This window comes from Meleagris gallopavo, chromosome 17 (assembly GCF_905368555.1).
Source record: "Meleagris gallopavo chromosome 17, MGAL_WU_HG_1.1, whole genome shotgun sequence".
In the NCBI taxonomy this organism is placed as follows: Eukaryota; Metazoa; Chordata; class Aves; order Galliformes; family Phasianidae; genus Meleagris; species Meleagris gallopavo.
In genome coordinates, this window is record NC_139420.1 from 9,646,079 (window position 1) to 9,666,249 (window position 20,171).

Sequence of the window (20,171 nt, forward strand, 5' to 3'; positions counted from 1 at the left end):
ACGTTTCATCTCAGAATCTTTTAACTTGTCTTGTGAAGATTCACAGTGACCTAAAAAAGGCTGTTGTAGCCTTCCGTATCTGTGGGGGTCTTGGGGAGCAGTGTGGAAGAAAGCTGCAACAAAATACACAGAGATGTTTTTGCTTACTCATACCAGCAGGTGGAACTTAGCCAGTAAAGGCATGGATCATGATTTCTAAGTCAGTGGGAATTGGGAGGTGAAATGGGAGAGTCCTTTTAGAGCTTTGCTGTTGGAAACCCCAAGCCTGAGAGTCAGTAAAATTAACATCTTTAATACCAGTAATTAAGCATTTGGTGTTTTCAGGACAAGACAGTAAGTTCAGCTTTCCTATGGTGCTTGAATAGTGTTGAAGGTTTTTTTTTTGTTGGGTTTTTTTTTTGGTGCGTGTTATTTTTTAATGTATTTGTTTGAACTCAATGTTAATTGAGTCCAGACATCCAATATAATTTGAATCGAATGTAATTTGAATAAGCAGCTTTTCCACGAGCACTTTGGAGTTTGAAAGGATGGTTTAGAGCCTCACTGCACCTTTCTTCTCCACTAGAGACTCATTACTTGGTCATTACCTGGTGAAGGCCTAAATGGATGAATCAATTTGTAGCACATCAGATCCTTCATATGTTTAGAAAGGTGTACTCATTTGTATGTAACTGCTGTGACCTAGTTTGCTTCAGGTATATGCTCCAAGCTTTGCCTGTCCATTAAAATGTGCTTAAATACATCTTGATAATTTTTAAACTGTGACCAATGTATATTCAAGACTGGTTGCTCGGTGTCTTCATGAGTGATGTAGTCTGTTGTTTTTTGTTTTTTTTTTTTACTTGACCATGAAAACAAATGAAGTATTACTAATTATCTCCTCTTTCTTCTCTTTTCCCTCCCCATTTTCCTCCCTTCCCAAACACTAATTTTCACACTGACAATTGTAGTCATACCTTTAATTCTCTGATGAAGTTAACTCTTCTAGGAAGATTCTTCATGAATTATGATTTCTGAACAAACCAGTAGTTTCTTCAAACTACTCTCCCTTTTTCATTCATCAGCGTATTTGTGAAACAAATACTTGAGCTAATGTATTTTTGTTCACATATTATCAAAAGGCTCTGCTTCCTTCCAGCAAGAAAACAGAATCATCAATAGAGAGGGAGTGACTGGATGGAGTGAGAATCTGTCTGCCTTGTGAACTGGAGAGTCACTTTGGGGATTGCAACCCAAAGAGCCATTCTACCATACTCCCTGTATGTAATGGATAGCAAAGCTGTCTGTTAGTCTCAGCTTCTTTAAACAGCAGCATAAGGTCTCAGTGTTGCAGCGAATTACAGGCTGACATTAGGGTTGTGTTCAGTCACTTGTCTGACTGAGGACAGCTGGCTGTCTGGAAGGAGTGGTGACAAACCTGAGTTTGTCATGAGATGGTTAGTCTTTTGAATATGGGGGTAGTCAGGAGTTTTCTAAGATACTAGAATGCAAATTAAAATAGACTCCCCCACTGTCAGTCCTTCAGAACCTTCTGTAGCACAGCTCTTGATGTGCATTTTTTTGTACTTGTTCTTAGCTTCATAATAAATACTTTTTTTGTTTACTTTTATAAATATGTATGCTTACAGGACTAATAATGCTAAATAAACATAATTCATGTTTTCCCAGTCAAGAAATCTGAAGCAATCTCATGAGCTAGTGTCAGTATGAGTACCCAGTCTCAGCTGAGATAGTCAATTCAAATGTTCCCACACGCCTTCTTACCCTAATGTTCTTTATTTATTGCAGTATTCTGCATGGGGAATCACTAGTTTTATCTATATAGACAAATATCTTTTATGGGAAATGTATGTGAGTTGGTTTTGTGGGGGGGAGGGTTGAAAGTTTTTCTAAATCAATATTTGATTTAGGTTGTATCCTGTACAGAGCAGTACATTCCTCTTTGACTTTGTTGAGAGAAAATAAGGGATGGCCAGGAGCCACAGTACTACACTATGTCCCTCTGCTTCTCCTTTCTTTTATCCAAACTGTGCAGATCTGTGGTAATTATCATGTTATCAGCCTGAGAAAATATATCTTGAAGGAGTATCTGTGCATTTAGTAGAGACATCATCTCAAAGGCACATTTTTGTTTCAGAGATCAGAAATGTAAGTAATTTGAATCGTTTGTACGTAGATATATCTATCTGTAGATATTTTTATCTATTGATAGATAGATATGTGTGTGTGTGTGTGTTTCTCCAATAAAGCCACTCTCAAAATACAGTGATTTAACTTTTCTGAGGTTCTGGCTTGAAAATAGAAAGATTCAAACAAGAAGGAGCACCGTGGACATTTTATTTTATCTAGCTGTCCTGTTTTATTTAATATTTCACTTTTGTTCTACATGTTTTTAAATGCACCTCCTGCCTGCAGTTGGTGTTCTGGGGTCTGCTGCTCCATGTATTTCCTCTCTTGCCTACAAAATGTAATGCCTTTTCCTCCCCTTTCACCACAACTGCAGGAATATCAAGCTCAAGTAGAAGAAATGAGGTTGATGATGAATCAGTTGGAAGAGGATCTTATTTCAGCTCGCAGGCGTAGTGATCTTTACGAATCGGAGTTGAGAGAGTCCCGAATGGCTGCCGAAGAATTTAAACGTAAAGCTACTGAATGTCACAACAAATTGCAAAAGGTAGTTTAAGGCTTCTTGAGAGAGGGGAGTTGATGACTGCTTATGTTTCTAGTGCTGCTTTAGAGAAACAAAAGTTGTATGCAAGTTCGCTAAAGATTAGCATAGCATTGTACAATTAATACAAAAGATCTTTCTGTTATGTATGTTTTGTGTAACTGCTTGTGTTTAAATTACACCAAGTGGACAGATTACACTTTGTTTAAATGACACAAAGAGGTAGAAAAACAGTGTGCTGAAACTCTTCCTGAGAATTTTATATATTTTGTATTTAAGTTACAGGTTAAAGATCAAGGAAAAAGCGAAGCAGGAGAATTGTATTGCAAATTAGAGAAGGTACGTTACTTTAATGTAGTAGGGTTTGCTTCCTGGGTCTTTCATATTATGCACAAAAACTAAGACTGTCTTTGGTTACTCAATGGCATGCAGAGATTCACATCCTCCCCCTCTTCTTACCACCCTCTCCCACCTCTCCACCCCTTCCCCCCCTTTTGTTTTCATGGTGTGAATCACTTTTTCATTTGATACAAAGCTGTACTCTGGCATCTTGTTCTTAATTGTTTGTGCTCTGATGCTAGGTGAAGACAGCCATTTATGTTTTATCTGAATTGGGAATTAAGTTATTGATACATGAAGGTTTTGTTCATGAGTAAAGAACAGCATATGAAAAATAAAAATAATTCTCAGTATTGCTTTGTCATACTGATCGATCTACTTGGTGACCAAATATGAAATAAACCAGAAGTGAGTAAAATGGGAGTGGATTTGCCCTGGGGCATTTTGTGGCAGTGAGATTTACAGGGAGAAACAAAGATTTTTAGGAAGTGAATTAAAATAAACATGGCATCATAAGTAGAGAGCCTTCTCTTGATTTCAGTTTTACCACTCTTTTTTTCATCCCTCCCCATCTTTCTATTTAACTGTAGATCAATACAGAGCAGCAAGCCAAAATCCAGGAGCTGCAGGAAAAGCTGACAAAGGTAATGTCTGGGTGGTGAAAGCGAATTTTCCACGAGACTTTCCAACGAAAACTTAATGCAGAGGAGGGATGCACTTTGTTTTATCCTCAGAAATAGAGTTAGTCATAGCATGGGGGATGATAAGGAAAAGGGGGTGGAAGCTGATATCTGAAATCTTTGTTGTTTTCACTATGCTTTGGGCTCTTGAGACATGTCAACAGTGTTTATTTTTACAAATAGAGCTGAGTCAGAACTGGAGTAGTGTAGAGAAACTCTGATTTGAAAGGCCAGTTTGGGTATGCTGTATGCAGTGCACTGATCTCTTATTTCTGAAGCCAAGGGTTTCAGATCCTTTTAACTCACTATAAAAGATATGTTCAATTTGGCTCAGTCTCCCATATACTCTGTCTTAATTATAAAATTACTTTCCGATTCAGTTATTCACAGTAAAAAATTTGAATGCTAAGAGTTCACAAAAGAAATAAAATACCTTAGCAATGTAAGCATCTAATGATTGTGGTGTGGTCAATCAGGCACTCTAAGAACAGCATGAGAACTTTTATTCTAGATGATACACTTTTGAGGGGTGTCTTAGCAGAGAAGAAAGGATCATTGTGGTAATCAACTGAGAGAGCTTTTCAAACTTGACACTTGCTCAGAAAGGGCTTTTTTTGAGAGTTAGTGGTCTGGAATATGGATAGAAAACCAAAACTGTTTAGAAATGTAACATACAAAATTTCAAAAAAGTCACACTTTACCCTGCTTTTGTCTTTTCAATAATTCTAAGGAATTATCCATAGGCCAACAGGTCATTCTCCTAGTGTTTTAGCAAGAGTATTCTGTCAGCCCTTTCCAAAAACTTGAACTGAACTTCAGGATGGACTACCAAGTATGCAGAGACAACTAGAAACTTGCAGTACAGCAAGACAAACGTGTAGAGCTCCTGAATTTTCAGGGGGTGTGTGTGTGTGTGTGTGTGTGTGTGTGTGTGTGTGTGTGTGAAAAAGAAAAGAATTAGGTAACAAAAGTTGGGGTCCTGAGCATGTTTGTACACTATCTTACTTTTAGACTGCTAAGTGAAAGTTCTGAGTGTTGACCATTGTGGCATTAGGAGCTTTGAGAGAGCAAGAGTTCTTATATGTATGTTTTTGTTACAATGCTGTTCTTTTCCTTTGGACTTAGGCTGTGAAGGCTAGCTCAGAGGCAACTGAACTGCTTCAGAATATCCGTCAAGCTAAGGAGAGAGCTGAGAAGGAGTTAGAGAAACTTCAAAATCGGGAAGATTCTAATGAAAGCATGAAGAAGAAATTGCTTGAAGCAGAGGTGAGTGAAGAAGGTCTGCCTAGTGTAAGTTAGTTACTGGGATGCGTCTCAGTTCAGGAACCCTCACCTGGGTGACTGAACAGCTTGTATTTCTATAGTACGTCTTCATAGGAAAGTAATGTTAGACGTCAATCTATTTTATTCTATTATATATATTAATTAAAAATACAATTTATTTATTAGAAGAAAGCTTACAGGTAATCTGATGTTATTTTCAGTGAGGAGCAGTAAAGACTTGTAATTAGGATAAGGGATTTGAGATGTGATGAGGATTTCAAATATAAAAGACAACCATACAGTCAGCTTCAGCTCTTCTTCCAAAAAGTACTCACTGCTTTGTGGTAATGCAGTGTTGGTTAGCCTAAGAAGCATTTACTAATTGTTCTGCAGGAACGGCGCCATTCTCTGGAGAATCAAGTGAAGAGATTAGAGACTGTGGAACGAAGAGAAAACCGTCTAAAGGAAGATATTCAGACTAAATCTCAGCAGATTCAACAGATGGCAGAAAAAATTCTGGTGAGCAGAGGTGAAAATGAAAGATAAAGGGTAAGAGTTTGTGAGAAAGGAGTAGGAAAGGAACAGAAGACATAGAATTGCATTGAATAAGGTGGAAACTGTTGAACAAAGGGATTCATTTTGTGTACCATTCATACTGGAAAAGCTTGAATTCTCAAATTCTGTTACGAACAATACCCTAACCCTAATGACTGTACCTGTAATCTTAAGACTACTTTGAAATTCTGGTTGTCTCAGTGGGAACACATTGAACTCAGTACAGGATATACTGCAATAATAAAAGCATTGATATCTAGATTTTAAACTAAATTGCAAAGGAATTTAGAAGCCAGGTCTACTTGAAATGCTTACTCCTTGTAGCAGCGAGAAGTTAGTCATCTAAACTGATCTTCTCCAAAGATAATATTTGTTGGGAATCCATTTGCACCCACATATCTCTGTTGGCATTTTCTTGTTTCTCTCTTTGTTAAACATATTAAGACTTCATATTGAGTTGGTACTTCAGTCTACAGGGAACCAAACAGAAGATATTTCAAATACTTCCCTGGGACAAGAAGCTTAATCTTGGAGTAATTAAAATAATTTGCATTTCTAATGAGTTCTTTCTCTGTTGCCAACATGATAAGAACAAAAAGGTATTATTTTTATTAGTAGACATACTTGAAGAAGGCCAAATGGAAATACATTACCTTATTTGGACAAGTATGACCCATATTTGTTCTGGATGGTAGCTGCATAGATAGACTTCAGCATCAGGATGTCTGAGAGCTCTCATGAAAAGGTAGAACCAGATCTTTGGTAGTGTTCTTTCTTTCAAATTATTTTGATAACATGAATGCATGGTAAGTGGGAGACTATGGCTTTGCTGGGCACAGAGCCAACTTTATATTTAGAAATGGTGTAAAACTTTGAATTGTTGCATAAGCCTCTTGTGTATATTTGGGGATTGTTCACTGGTTTTGATTATGTTCTCTGTGGAGGAAAATCTGGAAGGGAATGCAGAAATATCTGCTAATTGTTTTACTCCATGGGATATGTTTAGCATTTCTCATAGATAGTTTCCATGGAGTTCTGACAGAATATTGGAGAGATGCAAAGTTATTTTATAAAACGAAAAACAACCATGTCAAGCAGGCATTAAGGAAATAATCCTATAGTGTCTTCCCTAGTCCCTTGCAGCTGGTGGTCCCAGCTGATCCGGGAGCTACAGGGTATGAGTGCTGGCTTTCTTTTTCCTCCCCTTTTTGCCCTCTTTCTTCCCTCAAGTCGATCTCTTCAAAGACTTTTGACTTTTCCTGGTATAGAAAGAACAGAAGGATAGCAGAGGAGCTGATGATACAGAATTGCATAGAATAAGGTAGACTTATTGAATAAATCGGATTGGATTTGTGTAGTAGTCATCTAGTACCTAAGAAGTCCTGCTAGATCTGTCTGCATAGAATTAAATAAGTAAGAAACAAGCTAGAGAAGATACTTATTAATTCTTGAAAGTGTAGATTGTTGCTATGATGCTAATAACAATTGAAAGTTAGAGCTACATAGAGAATAGTGGTAAGAACTGGAATGGTAAAATATTACCTTTTAAGTGCAAACAGGCTATTAAGTGCCTGCTATAAGTTGGTGAAGCTCCTACGCAGATGTAAGCAGTCTAATACTGGTAGCTTTGAAACTGTTGCTGATCTGGTGGTCTGATTCTCTGCCAGGACCAGAAACGTGTGGGTTTCTGGGAGAGGTGAATTGTCCCTCTTGTTGCTGGGAGATGCATTTCAATTGCAAAAAAGCAGCAATCTCCATTTCTTGCAGAAGTTTCGGGTACTTGGCACTGTAGATGACCTACTTTTGGTGAACCTCCTTTTTGATTTCCTCTTCTGGAAAAAGAGGTTTACTGCAATTACTGGAGCAAAGAAATCTTTGTAGATTTCAAAATGAAGGGAAAAAAAGAATATGAAATGGAAATTTTCCTAGGCTGTGTAGTAGTGAAGGCAGGCAGGAGACCTGCATGCATCCCAAAACCTGAACTTGTCTGTGCAGCAGCCAACACAGCAGCAGTGAATGACAGACCTGGATCTGTCTGCTGCACTAAAGAAATTGTTAGGATGGCAAATACGACAGTGAAGGAACATAAAGTTCTAAGCTCAGCTCTTGAGAGTTGTCCTATTGAAAGGTGTTTATAGATATATCCCCAATAATAGATTCACACAGCAGACTGTTCCTCTTACTAAAATAACTAACCTCTGAGATGCAGAATTATCTCAGTCCTTGTGTGCGTAGCTGCAACTATCGGCTGTGAGGCAGAGAGGTTAAAAATACTCTGGCACCATCTACCATATATATTGCATCCTGTACTTCTCATTTTCAAAACAATTTATAAACAGTCATGCTGACAACATTTGCTTGACGAACGTGGCGAAGTAAATACTATTCCTGCTCTGTGAATACAGAATAAAAAGCATAACAGCAGTGCCCCATTATTGAGGCCTTCTGCGAGAAAGCAAAGTGAGAGACCTTGTTAAAAATAAATGGTACTTCCTGTGATGCCATGCCACTGCAGCTATAAGTGTTTTTAACTACTTGTTTTCACAAAATATGCTTGGTCTGTCTGAGAATATGTTACTGAGAATCAGATTCTTATTGTGGAAGTAGAAATCTTTGTCTTCAGCAGTATGTTGCCTCTATAGTGGATAGGTCAGCAGCAATATAGAAAGCTTAAAACTGATCACATGCAGCTCTGGTAATATTTTTTTCCCCTCTCTTTCCCTCTCTATGACATAATCATACAGTATAGAGCTTTAAAAAATGACAGTGAATGTTCAGTGTCTGTGTAACACACATGCACAACCTGTGTCTGAATATGAATCTCTGCTGCTTTTAGGAGCTGGAAGAAAAGCATCGAGAGGCTCAGATCTCAGCACAACATCTGGAGTTGCAGCTGAAACAGAAGGAACAATTCTATGAGGAGAAACTCAAAGTAAAAAAAATCTTCTTATCTTCCACAAGTTTTTGTGGGTTTCAGGGAAAAACTCTTTCCTTTGGGCTTTGATTGCTTTGTCTTATGAGTTGCTGTCTCGATTACAACTTCTGAAGTGTTCAGAGAGATTAGTGAAATATGAGTGAGTTTTTCTTCTAGTCCATGTTCTTGTACCTTATCTGTTTTTAATGCTGTGTTAAAATAGGTGACATTTGAAATTAGAACTATAGGAATTACATAATTGTTGACTGTAATTTGTTCATTGCTGACAAAATAATTCTTACTAAATGGTTTTGGATCTCTCATCCTGAAAAAACGTTTGGTTCCTACTGAAGATTTTCTGATTTAAGAGTATTCACACAGCCTACCTGCAAGTTTTACATTCTGTAAATACTAGAATGTTTCTAAACTTCCATCTTCTTGGAGCTGTAACATCTGCCAAGAAGCCACAGAAACCACCCACTTTGTTTTTGTCTTTTCCAGGGTAGCATAAGACTTTAACATACAGTTAGAAATAGAATTGTAGACACCATCTAAAACTAGGAAAAACAAATTGGGAAATGGGAGTATGTGCTGTGGTTAAGGATTTTTCTAAAGAGCCTGCAATACATCAGCCAGTAAGTGCATTTTGTAAGGATCTTTGTTTGTACATAACCTGTTTTCAGCAGTTTTTATCTATTACATATACCTAGGACTTTACATTTTAGCTTAATTGTTTGAGGATGTCATCCTTAGGAAGGAAAAAGGTATTTCTGTGGGAGAAACGAGAAGGGAAAAGGTGAAAAGATTTTCTGGTAGAGCTTTTGATATTCAGTAATGAGAGTGACAGAAAGCAGAAAGGCAAGAAGTAAATCTTGGGAGAAGTGCTAAGATGGAAACTGGAAAAGACGACAGGGCTTGGAATAGGGTTAAAAGGAAAAGACAGACAGTGAATTATGGGGACATATGACATAGGGTTTAGTAGAAGAGATCTGGAAGCCAGATGAAAGAGATTCAAGGCATGAGGTATTTATAACTGGAATGGTAAAAGATATCCTGTGGTGTCCAGACTTGTTAAGTTCTAATAAGTGTCATGTCTGTAGCAGTTCTTTGTGCCTTTAAAAACCTGTCCTTGAAGAAAATGAAGTTCAGTTTAACAACTGATTTAAAACTCTGGCCTTGCCAACAAAACACACGTATTTAATATGAGAATAAAAAAGAAAAAAAACCAACACCAAATAGTTGCTTTAGTCCTGTACCTAGTATTTATGTTACAAAAAAGAAGTCTTAGCTCACTCATTTGGTGCCTCTGACCTAAAGAATTAATGGGGTCTCAATTGCCTTCTCGTGCATAATTGCAGAACTTAAAAATGACTTCTGAGCCATATTGTTAGGGTGAGTACAGAATGCATACTTCCTTACCACCTCTGCTATGCACACACACTGGGGATAGAGTTTTTTTTTGTTGTTTTCTGTTGCACTAGTCTAGAATGTTTCTTGAGCACAGCGTAAATATCTTTAAAAAATAAAATAAAATAGTCTTATGTCTTCATAAAACTTCATCATAAAATTCAGTCTTCAGAGGTAGCTGAGGAAGTTTGCTGTTTCAGGGTTTTTGTGCCATTGCATCCTGGGTCTAATGTTGCTTGTGATGTGATAAATTACTTAAAAATAATCTGTCTTGATTTTTTTTTTTTCTGCTCGTCCTTTGCCCTTTGAAATGGATATAATCTAGACAAAAGTAATGTCTTCATTTAGGTTTTGGAAAACCAGATGAAGAAAGATCTTGCTGATAAGGAAGCACTTGAGAATATGCTCAGAAGACATGAAGAAGAAGCGCGTGAGAAATGTAAAGTCCTGGCTGAGCAGAAAGCGGTATGTGGTGTGGAACTGGAAATCAGAATGTTCTAAGAGATTTTTTGAGACAATGGTTTTTAGCAAGATAGCATTGTTTGAGGTTTTGCATTGTTGCTGAACTGTCTTGAAGGATATCTTTTAAAAGATGAATTTTTTTTAGTTATTACAAGGGATCTTCAAGAATATTTTCTTGAAAATAAAATGTAAGTTGCTAATGTAATGGTTGCTTTCCTCTAGTTATTAAAGCAGCAGAAAGTACTTGCAAACAGCTTCAGCAGTTGCACCCATAATGCTCTTTTTCTCAGCCATTTGATCAATATATTTTTTAGTGTTGTTCCTGGAAAAAGTTCCAAAACTTTTTTTAAATGTTGCTCTTAAAATCACTTTTATTGTGTAATCTCAAAGGCACATTGCTCTTTTTCAGATGATCAATGCAATGGATTCGAAGATTAGGTCACTGGAGCAGAGAATAGTGGAATTATCTGAGGCCAATAAACTGGCTGCAAATAGCAGCCTTTTTACCCAGAGGAACATGTAAGTATAGCAACTGCTATCATACTGGTCACCACTGAACAGTTCTCAGTAGGATCTTTTCTCTAAATGTTAAGGAAATTCTTTGTTACAAGTGTGCTGTGCTCTCTGCTTGTTTTCTGTAAAATGTGCATGTTCTTCAAATAGTTGTGGTTCACTGCTGCTTCTGTGTTTTCCCAAACATGACAAGCAAAATTGTTTGGGGCCTTTCTTGAGGCTGCTGTCTCATGTAGGTTTACCAATTATGTTAAATGAATGCTAGCAATTTAAATGTTTGAAATACCTATGGAGAAGCATATATACCTTTTTTAACATACATAAATTGTTCGTATATTAATATTTTCTTTGGCTCCTCTGGCAGTTACTTAATGTTCAAATGGAAAACATTACATATATTTCTTTCATAAACATTCTGTCCTGCCTCATGGCTAAGAAGACAAGTAAAAAGATCTAGAACTATTAAGCCAGAAGCATTTGCAATGATGAGATTTACTATTTTACTGCAGTGGGCAGAAGTAATATGGAGTATAAGACATCCCAACTTCAGAATGCTGTTTCAGTTCATTTTTTCTTTATAATACATCTCTGTGGGATACTACTGGACAACATCTAATGCCATCTTGAATCGCAGTGTCAACAGCAGTTGCTCTTGTGGTGAATTCTTATTTGTTAAACATGGAGGAAATCCTGGACCTCTTCTTTTCCCTATCAAATCTTTCTGCCTACTTGAATTTTATTTTGCTTTTCAGTTCAGATTCCTTATTCTCTTAAAAATGTTTTTGCTTCTTTAATAACATAAAAGCATTCTACTTCAATAGAAGGGGCACAGATTGTTTGATATGCCTTGCAGGATAGGGCTAAAATAGCATTTGCTTTTACTGAGTTTGGAGAGTCATTGAGTTTGGCTGTCTGCATTAATGTTTTCAATGTCCATCAGCTGCTGGATGCAATATTGGGCAGCACTCTGCCCACTCTGTGGGCAGCACTTGGACGGATTCACCTATAATATTGAATAGAATCAACCAAGATTGAATTTTGGCAAAGCGTTGCTTTGTTTTGTTTTTTTTTTTTATTATTTTTTCACTGCTGATTATGCCTCCAGATATATAATGGTTCCAATTTTTACTGTATTTCAAATATCTGGCAAGTTATTTGAGCTTGAACAGCCAGAAATATTCACAGAAATAAGTGGAAATTTGAATTGAGTTGCTTTATGCTCCAGATGACTTCTGGTTAATAACACGTGAAGTCTGTTGAGATGGGAAAAGCTATCACTTATCTTCAGTCTGAAATAAAGCACAAGTAGTGTCTCAGAACATACCTGGGAAACATATGCAAGGTCTAGTGCTGCAGTCATTGTGCTGAACTGAATATAAGATCTCCCGTGAGCCAGATGAGCTAGATGATCCTCTGATAGCAGGACGCTTCACTAGAGTTCAACAGAAAACAAGAAAAATAAAATAATGCTTGAAAATATTACTTGGGATAGTTTAAGAAATATTGTCAATTAACCTAATGTTGCTGAATTGCTAGAAGATATTACAGAATCAACAGCATTTTGAGAGGAAATTTGCTTTCTTATGCCCGTGTTTATAAAAGCAGATAGCTAATGAGTTTGTACTTATTTTGTGAATTGTGGTGGTGAATATGTATGAATCTGTTGTTGGACTGCATTTTGAATCCACAAGAGCTACAATCAATCTGAGCATGTTTGAAGTTATTAGAATTTAAGTGATTTGAGCCCTTCAGAGGAGCGTGGGACTTGGCTAGCTTTTGTTCCACCAGTATCTGAGGAAGCTAATGATGATCAGCTTCCTGAGCAGGTAGCTCATTTGACAGTTCTGTCTGCCAATAATCTGTAGAGATAAACTAAAAAAAAAAAGCAACAACAACACGAAACACAGGGGAGGGTTCTGTGTGCAATGCACAGAAGTGTGAGTGTGAGTCAGAAGACTTGGGTTCTATTTTTAGCTTTTTTAAGTCTTCCCATTTGATCTTGGGCAAGCCACATAATTTCTCCGAGACAGGATTAGTAACAGCTTATCTCACAGTGAAGTTGTTAAAATATTAATTCATTAATATATGTAGAGCTTTGTTGGACTTTAAGTGGAAAGAAATTTCCCATACATGATAAAATAATTCCTGGAGTTGTAAATAATGTAGAAAGAATGATGTTTGCGTGTTTTGCATGAGAAAATCCGTTTCAAAAGCTAATTGTTGCTTTTAGCAGAGGTTGCAGGCTCAGAATTCTTATGCACACAGGTAATTATTTTCATTCACATTATAGATGAAGTCTTTGTTTAGAGACAACAAATCACTGCTTCCATGTAGGTCAAGTTAAAAACTTATTCTAGGTCCATTTCATCTTCTAGAAGCAAACAAACAAAAATCCCGCCAGAAACCCTTCAATCTCTCTCATCTCATGAAATTATTTAGTGCGAAAGCAACTATTCTTACCGTTCATTTTTTCCTATGAAGAAAGTATGTAACAAGGAATTGGTGAAATGATAAGAATGAAGTATATCTTAAATATTGTGGTAGATAATCATGTATAGAATTATTATTATTTTTTTTTTTTCAACATGCAAACATGAAATTTTAATGGGTATATATGGATGAATCTGTTAGTACGTGGATCTTTTTCTGAGAGGAATAGAGAGCTGGATTCTTTTTTGGATTTTTTTAAAATAAAAGCATAGAAGTTAAGCTACGAGCTTCATGTTTAGTGTAGTAGGGAGCTTGTGCTATGTTCTTCCCTGCTTCACTACACTGAAAGGCCTTATATAAGGATGCTTTGGGTTTCTATTCTTTCTCCTATCAGGAAAGCCCAAGAGGAGATGATTTCAGAGCTCAGACAACAGAAGTTCTACTTGGAAACCCAAGCTGGAAAGTTAGAGGCCCAGAATCGAAAATTAGAGGAACAATTGGAAAAGATGAGTCACCAAGATCACACTGACAAGAACCGCCTGCTGGAGTTGGAGACTAGGCTGCGAGAGGTGAAAATGAGTTTAATCCTTCCAAACTTATTTGAATGCATCTCATTTTAAGTATTACAGTGATGATTAGAATTAAGTTGTCTTAGTTCTGTGTGTCTTAAAAGTGGTATTTTAACATGTAATAATTTATTTTGGTCTAGCAGTATTTTCCCCCCCAGGAATTCTTCTCCTGGAGGGAGAGAAAATACGAGAGATTGTTCATTGGAGTAAGTGTAGAGCTTTTAGATCTTCTTCTTGCTTTCTCAGAATCACATTTGTATTTTTTTCTACAATATCATATTTTTCAGCTGGAGTGATTATGGAGTAAAGAATTAAAGCTTAGCTATGTGCAATGATCGGCTTAACCGTAGGCCTAGAGTCTACAGAGTAGAAAGCAAACGACACAACAGGAGTGCTGTAAGAAAACGGGAGACCTGTTCCCTCATGCACATTTTTCTAAGGTTTTCAAAAAAATTAACAATAATATGAAAACCTGCATTTTTTTGTGACCTGTGCCACATTTTTAGTTCTTTAGTTTTATATCAGCTTTGAATTCACTTTTAGATCTTTTACCTTCTCCAGTCTTGCTCTAATAATTTTCATTTCAGTCTGAAATTTTGCCTTTAGCTAAGAGGGTTGGATGACTTGCACTTGTCCTTGTTTGACTGGCAGTTGGCTGGGACCAGTGTAAGATTTCTGGCAGGCTTCTCTCACATCTGCAACACAACAGAGTCACGTGGGATGCAAACATCCTGAAGAAGGTGCTAAAATTTGGAATTGATTTGAGCACCAAGGTCTGCTTTGCTTGGTTGTTCATTTTTTATCCATTCCAGGAAACAACACATTTATCCTTGACTATGCCTCAAGAAAACCTTGAACAAAAGCTACTCAAGTAAACCCAGAGCAAGGTTATTTGCTTGATTTCTTCAAAAATAACCTAAATAGATAGATATACAGGTAAAGATTCGTATAGTCTTTATGTCTAAAGATTCTTGAATGCAATAATTTCTGTGAAGAAATGTCAGCACAAACTACTTCAACTGTAATGCTTTCTGTATCAGCGTGTTAGATGTGATATTTGAGTCACAGCTGGAACTATTCTTGTTTTCTTTTTTCATTTCAAAATGCTTTTGATCTTTTTCAAAGCAAATGAGTAGCTTTTAAGCAGACAAAGCAGCATCCTTGACTTCTCAGCCACTTAAGCAATCTGTGAAGATGTGATTTTGGAATAGAAATGGCAATGTCATCCTAAAGTGAGGTTTGAAATTAGATTATATTGCCTGTGTTTTTCTTTGTAAGTAATTTGTGTTTGGATGCTACTTTTTTCATTCTTCAGGTTGGTCTAGAGCACGAAGAACAGAAGCTGGAACTCAAAAGGCAGTTGACAGAATTGCAGCTGACTCTCCAGGAGCGGGAATCTCAAATTACTGGGCTGCAGGCTGCACGGACAGCCCTGGAGAATCAGCTCCGTGAGGCCAAAACTGAACTAGAGGAGACCACAGCTGAGGCAGAGGAAGAGATTCAAGCTCTCACGGTGAGCCCTAAAATTGGTTCTAGATTAGAACTAAGAAGGTCCATGTTTTATGATGAGGTTAAATATGTATTTTTACTCTTTATTTCTTTTATTTTTCAGAAAAAGGCATTAATTGTGTGTTGAGTTGGTAGAGGCAGCTATGTCTAAGATGTCCAATTTTGTCTATTAAATTAACCTTACGTGTGCTCCTGGTAGTTCTATCATTGGTGCCCAAAGAACACTATTACTTCTGTGATGAGGTGAAACTACATGTGAAATTGTTATTGCTAGGAGCTTTGTTCTCTGATTTACTTATTTAAATAATTTATCACAAGTTTGAAGGTACTTGATCAGAAATGTTTTGATGATTTCTTTCTATAAGCTTGCCTGCTTTATACTTGTTTTGAAAAACAGCAATAATGAAAACTAGGAAAATAGTGTTGCTAAGCACCCTAATTTTATTCCAGTGTTTAAAAATCGTTATTTGCATCTTGCAGTCTCTGATGACATGTGTGAATGACATAAAGGAAAAAAAGAAAATTTAAATTGCCCCCTTCCCCCTTTTTTCCCCCTCTTTGGAAAGATAATTGTAAATTATATGCTGCAGGTTGCTGTCTCTTGAGTACAAAAAGCTGCTTTCACACTGCTTGATTCTAAGAAATACTTCCTTCAGAAAGGATTCTGAGGGCAGTAGGGGGGAGGGAGAATATACTGACCTGCTACTTGGCCAGCTAAACCACACTGAGGGAGCAGTCTTCAATGACCTTCAAATCCAGTTATTTTGAAGTGTTGAAAATGTTCATTCTCTTTGTCCAGTAACATTTGATAAAATAATTGTTATTCAGAATATTTCTGCCATTGCTATGTTTTAGAATGGGAAAGTGGGGATTTGCTGAGCCAGGTGCTTGTATGAGCTTGGTGCTTTGGGTGGGAGAATGGGAGAACTATGCACTCCGAATTGCTCTTAAGCAGGTGCACGCTGGCAAAGTCCTGCAGCAACACCAAGGCTTAAGAATAACTCACTGGAACATGGCATTAGTTTCTTTTTGCTCAAAATCGTTATGGTCCTCTGCCAGCTGAAAACTTAGCATAACTGCTAATATCACTGCTAACAGGGTGATGATTATGTGCTTGATATCTTTCCCCTCCATCATCAGCAAAACAGATGAATGTACATGACCTGTGTTCACTCAGTTACTGCTTCAGTTCATTTGGCAAAATGGTAGTGCTCTTGAACCAGCTGTTGTAAGATAGGGCAGTTCAGTGTGCTTGGAGTATTTATGATGTGGCATTTTTTTATATACTTTATTTTTCACATTGCCTGTTGTGGTAAGATAATGTATTAGCTCTCATATTTGACTTGTGCTAAAGAGTTTTTCCTGTTTAGCCTCTTAGCTATAACAAAAATGCTCCGAATGAAGAATAGCTGGATGTGCTAGCACACTAACCTTTCGTTCGTTAAGGTTTCAGATAGCATATGACATTTTACACTTCTTAAATCAGTTTGATGGTCTGAATGAATTTTGAGAAAGGCATGAGGCTGAAACAAGAACTTTTGCTTTGTCATGCTTTGCTTGTAAATTAGGAGGTAAAATGGTGCATGCAATTCTGCTTTCTTTAAAATAATGCATGTACTTTTCAATACTTTGGATGCTGTCTTCCAAAGAATTGATTATTGTGTTTCATCACTGCTTTTTAGAGAGGCTTAGGATCAAATGGTGCTTGATGGTAGGACTCAGGTAGATTGGCAGTGCTGTTTGGGATAGCTTGCATAATGCTTCATTGTAGTTTTTATTTGCAAGCATTAAACTGTATGTGGTATTTATTTTGTATGAAATACTAATCTGAGTATGAAAGTAAAACTAACTCAAATTTATGTCATGAATGTACAAACTTAACATGGAATCAGTAAGTGATCTAGTGACTGTTTAAGATGGAACTTTTTATTTAATTCAGTACTTGAGTTTGTACATTTTTCTAAGTAGCTCAGAATTGGGAACATTTGATTAAGTAGGATGTGACTCTTGCTAATCAGTTCTTTGTCACTACGGAGTACTTTCATAGCGTGCAGCATCTGCCTTCCAAACTTTGCTTGCTGGTAGATTGTTCTGCAGTTTGTTTAGCAACAGCTGTTGGATTCTAATTCTCATGTATGAAAAATTGATGATTAACTTCTTACCTCCTTTAGGCACATAGAGATGAAATCCAGCGTAAATTTGAAGCCCTTCGTAATAGCTGCACAGTGAGTATTAAATACAGATCATTGAATTATTTTGAAATTAAGGATAAGGAAGCAAACGATTTACTGACTTAATCCTTGATGACACTAGTTCCCAGTGTGGACTTCTGTCTTAAAGGTGTTAGGAGCTAGACTGATTGGATTTGATTGTTTTTTAGGCTTTGGGTAAACCTCAGTTGTGAGGTTTTATTCCATTTGTGAAATTGACACTATTCTTCTTTTTGGAGAAGAAAGTAAATTAAAATATCTCATTGCAGTGCAGCTAATAAGAATGGTGTAGCAGCTGCAAAAATGTTTGTAGGTAAAGATGTTTTCTACTCACAAGGAGAAGAAAAGATCTGCCTGTCCAAATCCCGAGCTGCATTGTAGATCTAGGCCAGAGCTGATGGAAAATCATTCTTGCTACTTTGGGTTTTAAGGGGAATTTAAAGACTGAAGAGACAAAGTGTGCAGTTCAAAATGATACAGCGACGTGTGGACATCTGTTCAAAGAGCAGAAAGAACTTGAGGATCTTAATTTCTACCTTAAATTACTTGAGGTCTTTTGAGATGTTTTTCTACACATTTCATCAATCCAGGACAAATCTCAGGGTCTTTGACTATTGATAGGAATTCTTGCAAATTACCACTGTCTTCAAACTTGATGGAGAGTCTGTCTTCCAGTGACGTGAACTACAGAAATGTTGATTCATCTGGATCAACGCTGGCTGCTGATATTTCTAGGCTTTTTTTCCTTATATCGCTCTAAACAGAGCATAACTGCTGTTTTTTTTTTTTTTAAATCTTGATTGTTTTCCCACTTCTGATTTCCTCAAGTTTAATTATTTTGTGCTGGATGACTAAGTATTTAACATACAGTTTTCATCTTTCAAAAATACCATTTAAGAGTTACTGTTTTCCACAGTTCCTTTTCAGCAAGGGGATTCTTGTGTTCTGTTCATAGAATGTACTGATATGAAGCAATGAGAAAGTAGGGCTTAGCAAAGTGTATTAATCTCCATCCAAAGTAAATTCTGCAAAGGGAACTTTGCTTTTTGTCATCTACTTTGCTTATGCTGAGTGATCTTTTGGCCCCGTGTGTTGTCACACATACTACACCCATAGCTATCTTTTCTGTTGTTTGTTCTGTCTTGGCCTTTTTACAGAATGGTGGCTTTCTGTGAAAATACTTGTCATCTCCATGCAGGCAAAAACCAATTGTGTTCTGCTGTAGGCTGCCTTCCAAAGGTTGTAACCTGTTATCTCACTGTAGTAGAATTTTGGCTTTGTAAGTGTAGCAGGCAATCTCCAGAAGTGAAGACTGACCCATGATCCATGCTCTTGGCAGAACACGAGACAGCTGTGTGCTCAGGTAGCTAAAAGGCCAATGGTTTCCTGGCTTACATAAGAAATGGTGTAGTCAGTGGGACCAGGAGGTGCTCATCCCCCTGTACTCAGCTCTGGTGAGGCTGCATGTCAAGTACTGTGTTCAGTTTTGGGCCCCTCACTACAAGAAAGACATGGATGCCGTGGGGAGTCCAAAGAAGGGCAACGAAACTGTGAGGAATCTGCAGCACAAGTCTTATGGAGAGCAGCTGGGGGAACTGGGATTGTTCAGTCTGGAGAAGAGGAGGCTCAGGGGAGACCTCATTGCTCCCTACAGCTCCCTGAAAGGAGGCTGTGGCAAGGCTGGGAGTTGGCCTCTTCTCCTGCATAACTTGTGATAGGACTAGGGCAAATGGCCTCAAGTTGCTCCGTAGAGGTTCAGGTTGAATATTAGGAACAATTTCTTTTCAGAAAGAACATTCAGGCACTGGAACGGGCTGTCAGAGAGGTGGTGGAGTCACTGACCCCGGAGGTGTTGAAGAAATGCTTAGATATGGTGCTAAAGGACATGGTTTAGTGAGGAAATATTGGTGGTAGATGGACGGTTGGAATGCATGATCTTGGAGGTCTTTTCCAACCTTGGTGATTCTATGGTTCTAAAAGATTTCAATAATGTTGAGAGGTTTGAATGTTCTGCATAAAAGGATTTTTTAAGTGTTGTGCATTGTAGGTCTTTTAGTGGTATAAGTGAGATCATGCATCAGACATCCTCATCAGTAACAAATTAGTGAAATGGTTCCTATGTGAATAATACATGCTCATCATTCATTCTCTTTCTAGCCCAGGAAAATCTGTGTATAATTTAATTGACCATGGGTAGAAACTTTCTTTTACTGAGTTGTAAGTAGTTTTAGCTGTCTATCCTTTTTACTGAGAAGTACTGAGAGAAATGATAGGACAGTCTTATCTTGACAGTGAGGAATCAAGGAATGTTTGTTATGGTGCCTTCACCAGATGCTTCAACCTCATTTGTATTGAACACTGACACTCAAAATGCATCTGCTTTCCTTGTACCATGGCTGCACTCTTATTATCCTTTCTTTTGCTAAGGTCTCTGACCCAAGTCAATACTTTAGGTTCTCCTATTTGTCAGTTTTATATCTGATCATTGTTGTATTGTTGGTCTTAATTTCTTTTGTCTTTGTGATTTTTGTATTCGGTTGCTTTGATAGCTCTGCATTGATTCATCTTGCAACGTGTCTTTTTTACTGTTGGAGCCAAAAAAAAAAACAACTGGCTTTTGCTTTTTTCCACAAAGACCTCAGTTGTGCAATA

The 20,171-nt window shown here is 37.3% G+C and overlaps 1 protein-coding gene across 10 annotated transcripts in view; it reads left to right on the plus strand.

Moving 5' to 3' along the window:
- Positions 1-20,171, plus strand: part of CIT (citron rho-interacting serine/threonine kinase) — a 71,504-nt gene that overhangs the window by 27,207 nt on the left and 24,126 nt on the right. For 6 of the 10 annotated variants that reach the window (XM_085238284.1, XM_085238283.1, XM_085238287.1 and 3 more), the window contains exons 14-24: positions 2,504-2,674; positions 2,948-3,007; positions 3,598-3,651; positions 4,813-4,953; positions 5,344-5,469; positions 8,342-8,437; positions 10,175-10,291; positions 10,698-10,807; positions 13,626-13,800; positions 15,116-15,313; positions 17,481-17,534. In XM_085238284.1, coding sequence (XP_085094410.1) covers positions 2,504-2,674; positions 2,948-3,007; positions 3,598-3,651; positions 4,813-4,953; positions 5,344-5,469; positions 8,342-8,437; positions 10,175-10,291; positions 10,698-10,807; positions 13,626-13,800; positions 15,116-15,313; positions 17,481-17,534 — 1,302 coding nt within the window. The remainder of the gene's footprint in view (positions 1-2,503; positions 2,675-2,947; positions 3,008-3,597; positions 3,652-4,812; positions 4,954-5,343; positions 5,470-8,341; positions 8,438-10,174; positions 10,292-10,697; positions 10,808-13,625; positions 13,801-15,115; positions 15,314-17,480; positions 17,535-20,171) is intronic. The other 4 variants (XM_085238285.1, XM_085238290.1, XM_085238292.1 and 1 more) reach the window with 2 other exon arrangements.